Source organism: Bombina bombina, chromosome 6 (genome assembly GCF_027579735.1).
Source record: "Bombina bombina isolate aBomBom1 chromosome 6, aBomBom1.pri, whole genome shotgun sequence".
In the NCBI taxonomy this organism is placed as follows: Eukaryota; Metazoa; Chordata; class Amphibia; order Anura; family Bombinatoridae; genus Bombina; species Bombina bombina.
Genome location: NC_069504.1, coordinates 562,340,581 through 562,354,129, shown reverse-complemented (window position 1 = coordinate 562,354,129; position 13,549 = coordinate 562,340,581). Strand labels below are relative to the sequence as shown.

Here is a 13,549-nt window from a genome sequence, read left to right as displayed (position 1 = left end):
TTTTCAAAAACACTAGAACAATTAAAAACATAATTTATGCTTACCTGATAAATGTATTTCTCTTGTAGTGTATCCAGTCCACGGATCATCCATTACTTGTGGGATATATTCCCTTCCCAACAGGAAGTTGCAAGAGGATCACCCACAGCAGAGCTGCTATATAGCTCCTCCCCTCACGTCATATCCAGTCATTCGAACGAAACAAAACAAGAAAGGAGAAACCATAGGGTGCAGTGGTGACTGGAGTTTTAATTAAAATTTAGATCTGCCTTAAAAAGACAGGGCGGGCCGTGGACTGGATACACTACAAGAGAAATAAATTTATCAGGTAAGCATAAATTATGTTTTCTCTTGTTAAGTGTATCCAGTCCACGGATCATCCATTACTTGTGGGATACCAATACTAAAGCTAAAGTACACTGATGATGGGAGGGACAAGGCAGGAACTTAAACGGAAGGAACCACTGCCTGTAGAACCTTTCTCCCAAAAACAGCCTCCGAAGAAGCAAAAGTGTCAAATTTGTAAAATTTTGAAAAGGTGTGAAGCGAAGACCAAGTCGCAGCCTTGCAAATCTGTTCAACAGAGGCCTCATTCTTAAAGGCCCAGGTGGAAGCCACAGCTCTAGTAGAATGAGCTGTAATTCTTTCAGGGGGCTGCTGTCCAGCAGTCTCATAGGCTAAGCGTATTATGCTACGAAGCCAAAAGGAGAGAGAGGTTGCCAAAGCTTTTTGACCTCTCCTCTGTCCAGAGTAAACGACAAACAGGGAAGAAGTTTGACGAAAATCTTTAGTTGCCTGTAAATAGAACTTCAGGGCACGGACTACGTCCAGATTATGTAAAAGACGTTCCTTCTTTGAAGAAAGATTAGGGCACAATGATTGGACAACAATCTCTTGATTGATATTCCTGTTAGAAACTACCTTAGGTAAAAACCCAGGTTTAGTACGTAGAACTACCTTGTCTGAATGGAAAATAAGATAAGGAGAATCACAATGTAAGGCAGATAACTCAGAGACTCTTCGAGCCGAGGAAATAGCCATCAAAAACAGAACTTTCCAAGATAAAAGCTTAATATCAATAGAATGAAGGGGTTCAAACGGAACTCCTTGAAGAACTTTAAGAACCAAGTTTAAGCTCCACGGAGGAGCAACAGTTTTAAACACAGGCTTAATCCTGGCCAAAGCCTGACAAAAAGCCTGGACGTCTGGAACTTCTGCCAGACGCTTGTGCAAAAGAATAGACAGAGCAGAAATCTGTCCCTTTAACGAACTAGCAGATAAGCCCTTTTCCAAACCCTCTTGTAGAAAGGACAATATCCTAGGAATCCTAACCTTACTCCATGAGTAACACTTGGATTCGCACCAATATAAGTATTTACGCCATATCTTATGGTAGATTTTTCTGGTAACAGGCTTCCGTGCCTGTATTAAGGTATCAATAACTGACTCTGAGAAGCCACGCTTTGATAGGATCAAGCGTTCAATCTCCATGCAGTCAGCTTCAGAGAAAATAGATTTGGATGGTTGAAAGGACCTTGTATTAGAAGGTCCTGCCTCAGGGGCAGAGACCATGGTGGACAGAACGACATGTCCACTAGGTCTGCATACCAGATCCTGCGTGGCCACGCAGGCGCTATCAGAATCACTGATGCTCTCTCCTGTTTGATCTTGGCAATCAGTCGAGGCAGCAGCAGAAACGGTGGAAACACATAAGCCATGTTGAAAACCCAAGGGGCTGCTAGGGCATCTATCAGTGCCGCTCCCGGGTCTCTGGACCTGGATCCGTAAAGAGGAAGCTTGGCGTTCTGGCGAGACGCCATGAGATCCAGTTCTGGTTTGCCCCAACGATGAATCAGTTGAGCGAACACCTCCGGATGAAGTTCCCACTCCCCCGGATGAAAACTCTGGCGACTTAGAAAGTCCGCCTCCCAGTTCTCCACGCCTGGGATGTGGATCGCTGACAGGTGGCAAGAGTGAGACTCTGCCCAGCTAATTATCTTTGAGACTTCTAACATCGCTAGGGAACTCCTGGTTCCCCCTTGATGGTTGATGTAAGCCACAGTCGTGATGTTGTCCGACTGAAATCTGATGAACCTCAGTGTTGCTAACTGAGGCCAAGCTAGAAGAGCATTGAATATTGCTCTTAACTCCAGAATATTTATTGGGAGGAGTTTCTCCTCCTGAGTCCACGATCCCTGAGCCTTCAGGGAGTTCCAGACTGCGCCCCAACCTAGAAGGCTGGCATCTGTTGTTACAAACGTCCAATCTGGCCTGCGAAAGGACATGCCCTTGGACAGATGGACCCGCGAAAGCCACCAGAGAAGGGAATCTCTGGTCTCTCGATCCAGATTTAGTAGAGGGGACAAATCTGAGTAATCCCCATTCCACTGACTTAACATGCATAATTGCAGCAGTCTGAGATGCAGGCGCGCAAATGGCACTATGTCCATTGCCGCTACCATTAAGCCGATTACTTCCATGCACTGAGCCACTGACGGGCGTGGAATGGAATGAAGGACACGGCAAGCATTTAGAAGTTTTGATAACCTGGACTCCGTCAGGTAAATTTTCATCTCTACAGAATCTATAAGAGTCCCTAGGAAGGAGACTCTTGTGAGTGGTGATAGAGAACTCTTTTCCACGTTCACTTTCCACCCATGCGACCTCAGAAATGCCAGAACTATCTGTGTATGAGACTTGGCAATTTGAAAGCTTGACACCTGTATCAGGATGTCGTCTAGATACGGAGCCACCGCTATGCCTCGCGGTCTTAGAACCGCCAGAAGTGAGCCCAGAACCTTTGTAAAGATTCTCGGGGCCGTAGCTAACCCGAAGGGAAGAGCTACAAACTGGTAATGCCTGTCTAGAAAGGCAAATCTTAGGTACCGATAATGATCTTTGTGAATCGGTATGTGAAGGTAGGCATCCTTTAAATCCACTGTGGTCATGTACTGACCCTCTTGGATCATGGGTAGGATGGTTCGAATAGTTTCCATTTTGAATGATGGAACTCTTAGGAATTTGTTTAAGATCTTTAGGTCCAAGATTGGTCTGAAGGTTCCCTCTTTCTTGGGAACCACAAACAGATTTGAGTAAAATCCCTGCCCTTGTTCCGTCCGCGGAACCGGGTGGATCACCCCCATTACTAGGAGGTCTTGTACACAGTGTAGGAATGCCTCTTTCTTTAACTGGTTTTCTGATAACCTTGATAGATGGAATCTCCCTTGAGGAGGAGAAGCCTTGAAGTCCAGAAGATATCCCTGAGATATGATCTCCCACGCCCAGGGATCCTGGACATCTCTTGCCCACGCCTGGGCGAAGAGAGAAAGTCTGCCCCCACTAGATCCGTTTCTGGATAGGGGGCCGTTCCTTCATGCTGTCTTAGGGGCAGTAGTAGGTTTTCTGGCCTGCTTGCCCTTGTTCCAGGACTGGTTAGTTTTCCAGGCCTGTCTGTAACGAGCAACAGTTCCTTCCTGTTTTGGAGCGGAGGAAGTTGATGCTGCTCCTGCCTTGAAATTTTGAAAGGCACGAAAATTAGACTGTTTGGCCTTTGATTTGGCCCTGTCCTGAGGAAGGGTATGACCCTTACCTCCAGTAATGTCAGCAATAATTTCCTTCAAGGTCTGCCCCTTGAAAGGAATATTAAGTAATTTAGATTTAGAAGTCACGTCAGCTGACCAGGATTTAAGCCATAGCGCTCTCCGCGCCTGGATGGCCAATCCGGAGTTCTTAGCCGTTAGTTTAGTTAAATGTACAATGGCATCAGAAACAAATGCATTAGCTAGCTTAAGTGCTTTAAGCTTGTCCATAATTTCATCCAATGGAGCTGTGTGAATGGCCTCTTCCAGAGACTCAAACCAGAATGCCGCAGCAGCAGTGACAGGCGCAATGCATGCAAGGGGCTGCAAGATAAAACCTTGTTGAACAAACATTTTCTTAAGGTAACCTAATTTTTTATCCATTGGATCCGAAAAAGCACAACTATCCTCCACCGGGATAGTGGTACGCTTAGCTAAAGTAGAAACTGCTCCCTCCACCTTAGGGACCGTCTGCCATAAGTCCCGAGTAGTGGCGTCTATTGGAAACATTTTCCTAAATATAGGAGGTGGGGAAAAGGGCACACCGGGTCTATCCCACTCCTTGCTAATAATTTCTGTAAGCCTTTTAGGTATAGGAAAAACGTCAGTACACACCGGCACCGCATAGTATCTATCCAGCCTACACAATTTCTCTGGAATTGCAACTGTGTTACAATCCTTTAGAGCAGCTAAAACCTCTCCTAGCAATACACGGAGGTTCTCAAGCTTAAATTTAAAATTAGAGATCTCTGAATCCGGTTTCCCTGGATCAGATCCGTCACCCACAGAATGAAGCTCTCCGTCCTCATGTTCTGCAAACTGTGACGCAGTATCTGACATGACTCTCACAGCACCAGCGCGCTCTGTCCTAATCCCAGAGCTATCGCGCTTGCCTCTTAATTCTGGCAACCTAGATAATACTTCTGTCAGAGTATTATTCATGATTGTAGCCATGTCCTGTAAAGTGATTGCTATGGGCGTCTCTGATGTACTTGGCGCCATATTAGCACGCGCCTCCTGAGCAGGAGGCGAAGGTACTGACACGTGAGGAGAGTTAGTCGGCATAACTTCCCCCTCGTTGTCTGGTGATAATTCTTTTACAGATAAAGACTGACCTTTATTATTTAAAGTGAAATCAATACATTTAGTACACATATTTCTATGGGGCTCCACACTGGCCTTCAAACATAATGAACAAACAGATTCATCTGTGTCAGACATGTTTAACCCCTTAATGACCGCAGCACTTTTCCATTTTCTGTCCGTTTGGGACCAAGGCTATTTTTACATTTTTGCGGTGTTTGTGTTTAGCTGTAATTTTCCTCTTACTCATTTACTGTACCCACACATATTATATACCGTTTTTCTCACCATTAAATGGACTTTCTAAAGATACCATTATTTTCATCATATCTTATAATTTACTATAAAAAACATTATAAAATATGAGGAAAAAATGGAAAAAAACCACACTTTTTCTAACTTTGACCCCCAAAATCTGTTACACATCTACAACCACCAAAAAACACCCATGCTAAATAGTTTTTAAATTTTGTCCTGAGTTTAGAAATACCCAATGTTTACATGTTCTTTGCTTTTTTTGCAAGTTATAGGGCCATAAATACAAGTAGCACTTTGCTATTTCAAAACCACTTTTTTTCAAAATTAACGCTAGTTACATTGGAACACTAATATCTTTCAGGAATCCCTGAATATCCATTGACATGTATATATTTTTTTTTAGAAGACATCCCAAAGTATTGATCTAGGCCCATTTTGGTATATTTCATGCCACCATTTCACCGCCAAATGCTATCAAATAAAAAAAATTGTTCACTTTTTCACAAATTTTAGGTTTCTCACTGAAATTATTTACAAACAACTTATGCAATTATAGCATAAATGGTTGTAAATGCTTCTCTGGGATCCCCTTTGTTCAGAAATAGCAGACATATATGGCTTTGGCTTTGCTTTTTGGTAATTAGAAGGCTGCTAAATGCCACTGCGCACAATACGTGTATTATGCCCAGCAGTGAAGGGGTTAATTAGGGAGCATGTAGGGAGCTTCTAGGGTTAATTTTAGCTTTAGTGTAGTGTAGTAGACAACCCCAAGTATTGATCTAGGCCCATTTTGGTATATTTCATGCCACCATTTCACCGCCAAATGCGAACAAATAAAAAAAAGCGTTACATTTTTCACAATTTTAGGTTTCTCACTGAAATTATTTACAAACAGCTTGTGCAATTATGGCACAAATGGTTGTAAATGCTTCTCTGGGATGTCCTTTGTTCAGAAATAGCAGACATATATGACTTTGACGTTGCTTTTTGGTAATTAGAAAGTCGCTAAATGCTGCTGCGCATCACACGTGTATTATGGCTAGCAGTGCAGGGGTTAATTAGGTAGTTTGTAGGGAGCTTGCAGGGTTAATTTTAGCTTTAGTGTAGATATCAGCCTCCCACCTGACACATCCCACCCCCTGATCCCTCCCAAACAGCTCCCTTCCCTCCCCCACCCCACAATTGTCCCCGCCATCTTAAGTACTGGCAGAAAGTCTGCCAGTACTAAAATAAAAGTTTTTTTTTTTTTTTTTTCTAAAAGAAAAAAAAAAGCATATTTACATATGCTGTGTTTAGGATCCCCCCTTAGCCCCCAACCTCCCTGATCCCCCCAAAACAGCTCTCTAAGCCTCCCCCTCTGCCTTATTGGGGGCCATCTTGGGTACTGGCAGCTGTCTGCCAGTACCCAGTTTGCACACAAACAAATGTTTATTTTTTTATTTTTTTTTATTTTTTTTGCAGGGCACCCCACGGTCCCCCACGGACCAACCCCCACCACCTAAATGACTCCTAAGGTTTTTTTTTTTACATTCTAGGTCCCACTTTTATTTTGTTTTGGGACACATTTTTCTGTAGTGTAGCGGTTCCCACCCGCTCCCTCCCCGTGCCCGCCCCCGCCCCCTCGTGCACGTGCGCGCGCCCCCGGACTCCCCCGCCCACGATCCCGCCCCCCTCCACATGACCAGGACCATCGATGGCCGCCACCCACCTCCCACACCGGCTCCCACCCACCAACGATACCGGCCATCGATGTCCGGTGCAGAGAGGGCCACAGAGTGGCTCTCTCTGCATCGGATGGCCGTAGAAGGTTATTGCAGGATGCCTCCATATCGAGGCATCACTGCAATAACCGGAAAGCAGCTGGAAGCGAGCAGGATCGCTTCCAGCTGCTTTCCACACCGAGGACGTGCAGGGTACGTTCTCAGGCGTTAACTGCCTTTTTTCTGAGGACGTACCCTGCACGTCCTCAGTCATTAAGGGGTTAAACAGACTAGCAATGAGACTAGCAAGCTTGAAAAAACACTTTAAAATAAGTTTACAAGCAATATAAAAAACGCTACTGCGCCTTTAAGAAGCACAAAACCTGTCTCAAGTTGAAATAACAATGAACCAAATCAGTTATAGCAACCAAATTTTCACAGTAAATGTATTAAGCTAGCAGAGCATTGCACCCACTTGCAAATGGATGATTAACCCCTTAATACCCAAACCGGATAATCAATAGAGAAAAAAACGTTTTTAACACAGTCAAACACACTGTCACAGGTCTGCTGTGACTGATTACCTCCCTCAAAATGACTTTTGAAGTCCCTTGAGCTCTCTAGAGACGTCCTGGATCATGCAGGAAGAAGCAGGAAGACTGAGACTGAATTTTTACTGCGCAAAAAAAGCGCTAAAATAGGCCCCTTCCACTCCTTATTACAACAGTGGGAAGCCTCAGTTAACTGTTTCTATGCAGAAAATAAGTCAGCCATGTGGAAAAAATTATGCCCCAATAAGTTTTATCACCAATGTACCTCAAAAAACGATTAAACATGCCAGCAAACGTTTTAAACATCCTTTTTTTAAAGAGTATGTATCTCTTATTGATAAGCCTGATACCAGTCGCTTCTACTGCAGTTAAGGCTTTACTACATTACTTCAGTATTAGCATTATTTTCTTAGTCAAATTCCATTCCTTAGAAAATTATTTTACTGCACATACATTAATAAGCCTGATACCAGTCACTTTTACTGCATTTAAGGCTTTACTTCGGTATCAGCAGTATTTTCTTAGTCAATTCCATTCCTTAGAAAAATATTTTACTGCACATAGCTTAGTTGCAGGAGACCCCGCACGCCATTCCCTTTCTGAAGTTACCCCACTCCTCAGAATGTGCGAGAACAGCCAGTGGATCTTAGTTACTTCTGCTAAGATCATAGAAAACGCAGGCAGATTCTTCTTCCAAATACTGCCTGAGAAAAAAACAGCACACTCCGGTGCCATTTAAAAATAACAAACTTTTGATTGAAGAATTAATTAAGTATAAAACACCACACTCCTCTCACGACCTCCATCTATGTTGAGGGTTGCAAGAGAATGACTGGATATGACATGTGAGGGGAGGAGCTATATAGCAGCTCTGCTGTGGGTGATCCTCTTGCAACTTCCTGTTGGGAAGGGAATATATCCCACAAGTAATGGATGATCCGTGGACTGGATACACTTAACAAGAGAAAGTAAAATAGTTAACTTTACTATTTTGATTAAAATACCAAAGTGTTAATTACAGTAAAAAATAAAAAGTAATTAAAAGCACATTCAGAATCCAATGAATTACTTTACGTATCTGTCATTATGTAATGAGTTGATAAAAAGTAGGAACATTATTTACTTTTACTGTGCCGGAAGCTCTGGATTTTAACGTCTGTATTTTTTCAAACACCAGATTGACTTTTCTTTTTGTGGCATCATCATTATCAGGGCTCCTAAAACAAGTAAATTGTAGAGTTTACATCTAAAAATGTACAGTTTCAAATATGGAGTAAGGGAATCTATAAATACTGAATCATAAACTTTGACAAAATTAATTATCTGCATATTTTTAATTAGAGTTTACCAGTTATAGAATATATTGCTCTTTATCTTTCATTTTACACTCAATGCCTTACTAAATTCAGGAAGATATAACAATGCTGTGTCTCCTTCGCTGGGTGTGTAACTAATAGACATTGTGTTTCATTCTAAGGGTTGTACATGTATTTCCCAGGTTTTCAAAGGGGACAAAGTATATAACTATTATAATGGACAAACACTAATTGTATTAATTAATTAATCCTCTGCATAGTTTTGTGGTTTAGAGAGAAGATCTACTGTTTGGAATAATTCTTAGATCGCTATTATCACATTCACAAATGTGTAACGTATACTGACCCTTCTTTCAGATAGTTAAAAAGTATCTGTTTTGCGGTTTCCTCATTTGTTTGCTGAGCTAGTTGTTGTTGACCCTCTAGTAGATCTGGAGTCACCTAAAATCAGGACGAACAGGATTACACATTTAAACAAATTACAGTATTGGCATCAGCTTGGTTACTTTAAGTCTTCGGGGAGGGGGGAATACAAGCAGCCAAGGAGACATGCTTCTTTCAGTTTTACTTTTACATTTTAACAGCACAGTTAATTCAAAATATTTCTATCCTGTATATGCAATTACAGAAAGTAAACAAGTTAGAATAATGTTATATTTAAAAAGGTAAATACTGTTTAGATGTAAAGTCTGAAACTAGCAAGAAATGCAAGTTTGTTCATAAGATATACTGATGTTTACTATCTGGTATGCACTATTGACAGGGAGGACACCACAGAAGTTTGATAATCATTTTTCTTAAGAAAAAATTCTCAAAACTCCTAACACATTTTTTACTTTACATTCACCCATGTTTTATTAAACATTTATAAAATCAATTTATATGTATGTATGCTGCTTGTAAAACATTTGATACTTACACAAGCTTAAAATCTAATTTCCTAAAGATTAAACTTTCTACAGGGAAAAAGGTGCTATGAGAATCACAAAACGCAGCACAAGTCAGTTGCCAAGTCTTTAAAAGCATAGGGCCAGATTACAAAAGACACGCTATTGAAGTGCGAGTATTGCTAACTTACGCGCATACTACAAGTTGAAAGTTATCAAGCTCACTCAAGTGCAAACAAAATTAGTTCATGATGGGTTTGCTTTGCGCGAGTGGAGACCTAACATAAAGAGTAAAAGTGACAAAATTATATATATATATATATATATATATATATATATATATATATATATATATATATATATATATATATATATATATATATATATATATATATATATATATATATATATATTTATTTATATTTCAAATAGGATAAGCACTCACTGGACTTCAGCCGTCTGTGTAATAAACAATTTTATTGGTGACGTTTCGGGACAAAAAATCAGTCCCTTCCTCTGACCTGTTTTTTTGTCCCGAAACGTCACCAATAAAATTGTTTATTACACAGACGGCTGAAGTCCAGTGAGTGCTTATCCTATTTGAATACTATTGAAATACCCATAGAGCACCCTGGCGGTTGATGACAGATAGTGAGAGTGCACACACCTACAACAAAAATGATATATATATATATATATATATATATATATATATATATATATAAAGATTTTGTGGTTTACTATCCCTTTAAAAGGGCATTCAGCTCTTTTGCAAATTGCCCAATAAACCCTAATCTTCCCAGATGTGGCGATCCTCGGAGGTGGTCATCTTTGACGGCGGTCCTTGACGGCATGGAGGCTCCCCTTCATCCGATGTCTGACGTATACTGAATATTGAATGCAAGATACTGCACTCAATTTGGGGTAACTTGCATTCCTATTGGCTGAATTTTTCTAAACAGCCAATAGGATGAGAGCTATTGAAATCCTATTGGCTGTTCAAATCAGCCAATAAGATTTTCAGTAGCTCTCATCCTATTTCAAAATCAGCCAACCAGATGAGAGCTACTGAAATCTTATTGGCTGATTTGAACAGCCAATAGGATTTCAGTAGCTCTCATCCTATTGGCCATTTTGAAAAATTCAGCCAATAGGAATGCAAGGTACCCCAAATTGATTGTGGTACCTTGCACTCAATATTCAGTATACGATGGACATCGGATGAAGAGGAGCCTCCATGCCGCCAAGGACCACCTTTGCCGTCGATGAAGATGATGGACCCGCCTGGAAGAAGACCTTCTCCACCGGACTTCTGAAACCATGATTACCTATTTGGGGCTTTAGTGTTAGGTTTTTTTTTTAATTTTTTGGCAGGGTTTTTGTTTTTTTAGATTAGGGTTCATTGGGCAATTTCAAAAAGAGCTGAATGCCCATACAAATGCCCCTTTAGGGTCAATGGGTAGTTTAGGTTTATTAGTGTTCGTTTTTTGGGTTTTTTTTTTTTTTTTGGGGGGGGGGTTACTGTTAGGGGGGACTTTGTTTATTTTTAAAGTAAAAGAGCTTATTTCTTTAGGGCAATACCCTACAAAAATCCCTTTTAAGCGCTATTGGTAATTTTGGATAGCGGTTTATTTTTTTCCAGTGTTTTTACTTTATTTTTTGTAGCTTGGGGGGTTGCATTTTTAATACATAGACTGCCCTCTGGACAGGCTTATCAACTAGTATTCATATAAAAACATTAATAAAATTTTTTTATATAAGGGTTAAAACATATGGTATATAACAAGATATTTGAACAGAAAGGGCTATAATGGATATATATATATATATATATATATATATATATATATATATATATATATATATATATATATATATATAGTGCTGTAGGGCTAACGCGGCATCGGGTCAGCACGTGAGTGATAAGTGTTAGTTTAGTACTGAAGTTAGCACTGTTGGGTTTCCTTGAAGACAATTTACTTTCAACTTGTAATACGCGCGTTAAAAGATTACTTCCAGCTGTGTTTGACGCAAGAGAATTCGGCCTTTAGTGTATGGATTCAAAAAGGTAAGAAAAGTATAGGCACAGGGGGAAGATACGGAGAATAGAAGGTTTCTTAAAGGGACATTGTATTGTATTTTTTTTTGCATACATGTTTTGTAGATGATCCATTTATATAGCCCATCTAGGAGTGTTTTTGTAAAAATGTATAGTTTTTCTTATTTTTACATCACATTGTGCTGATTTTCAGACTCCTAAACAAGCCCCAAAGTTTTAGATGTATATTTATGTCTACAGATTTCAGCATTCTCCCGTTTATATAAAATGTGTCTTATCATATGCAGGGGGGGGGGTGTCTGCTGTCCCTGCTTTCTCAGCCCATTTCAGTGGGTGTCCCAGTCTTACCTTATCAGCAGTGCCAAGTTGGGAGTTTCTAAGTAAGTCTTTAAAATGTTTTACACTGGATTTTTATATCAGTATCAGCATATTCTTCTTTATAGCAGTGTTTATTAATGCAGTTATATGAAAATGTATGTATATTGTCCCTTTAAGTGTATTCTTTAGAAGTTGCGTCAGTGTGAGGGGGGTGAAAAACAAACACTCACAATTTTGCTGAAGTATATTCCTTGTATTTTCACCTCCTCTAATCACAAATATACTATTGTGCTTGCTGTATTGTTTTAACCAGTGACAAAGGCATCCCTTTAAGAGACCATGAATATAGTAAAATGAAAGTAGCAAAGATACTGCAGCTGAGCCTACAATAGGTCTAAATGTCATGTTAGCATAACATGAGATTACAATGCTTCCAGATTTTAGCTATTCTTTGCTATTTATATTAATAAGAGTGAAAAAAGAACAAAATACATTTCTAGGATTCTAAAATATGTAAAGAAAAAATACAAACAGATAAGTGAAACTGATCAACAGTGGATGAGGTAAAATAGATTAAATATAATAAATAAAAACAGATGTGACCTAGTGTATTGAAAAACAAATACATGTTTCTTTTTTCTGATTGGTTCATAAAGGAACACATATTTTCTATGTTCCATTTAAAAGATATCAGAACGATTACTAAACAAAAAGTTTTTTATTTTTCTTCAGTTAATAAAAAAACATGACAAATGCGGACTTTTAAAATGCATGGTACACTATTTGAATAGAATGTCATTTTAACCAGTAAAGGTTGACATTTAATCTTATATATTATATTAGTCTAGGATGACTTTTATGTCACTTTTTTTTTCCTTTTTCTTTTTTTACAGTGCTGAAATTAAGTATAATTAGTTAGCTACTTTGATTTCTAGACCAATCTGTTTGCTATTGTTTGGTTATTACTTCCAATAAAAAGAACCACATAATGACCAGGAATTAAAAATGTACAGAATAATTGGAACTATATCTAATTGTGCTGTCAGGTCAAATACGAGTAGATACAAATCTGTTTAAACAAATGAGCTATACAGAAATGATAGATATTATATGTCTATAATATTCACTTGAAGATCTAAAAAAACAATAACATTTATTCATATACAATATTTAGATTATTTTAGAAGGGCTGTAATAAGGGCATAAAATATACAAAAAGGGTTATAAAATACATACTGTTCCTCATGGCTGAATGAGTGAGCCGAGAAAAAGTGATGCAGCATGTTAATTAATAAGACTGACAATGCATTTATTAAATTGATTGGGGTCACAGTCACAATTCTACGACAGCTTTCTCAGAGTTTATTGTGGGAAAAGGGCACAGTCAGTCTCATGATGCTATAGACTGTGCTGTGGCCCAGATTCAACTGCTGGAATATAGCCACAGATTTTCTTCCCCTTTTACTACATTATTCTAAGCCGTCCATTCATAAACATTGAAAAGGGCACTCAAAGATTACTAAAATAGAAGCTTCCTCTAAAAATATGTAGTTTATTTAAAGAGACACTAAACACCCTAAGATTTTACTCATCAGATCATTTATAAATGGCCTCAGCAGGGGAGATTAGATAAGACGGACAGGCTTTATAATAGTTACAACATGGCGTTACACTTGTTACAATGAGGAGTGCATGTTCTATACGAAGAACGAATTTTAGGTTGCGACGTAGTCGCTTTGGAATGCAACTACATTGAGGAGCACATGCGCGTTATGGGTTTGTTATCAGACAGCTGACTG

The 13,549-nt window shown here is 39.4% G+C and overlaps 1 protein-coding gene across 1 annotated transcript in view; it reads right to left on the bottom strand.

Moving 5' to 3' along the window:
* The window catches only part of CGNL1 (cingulin like 1), a 309,913-nt gene that overhangs the window by 271,119 nt on the left and 25,245 nt on the right, over nt 1–13,549 (bottom strand). The window contains 2 exon segments of the mRNA XM_053717518.1: nt 8,294–8,387; nt 8,833–8,927. Coding sequence (XP_053573493.1) covers nt 8,294–8,387; nt 8,833–8,927 — 189 coding nt within the window.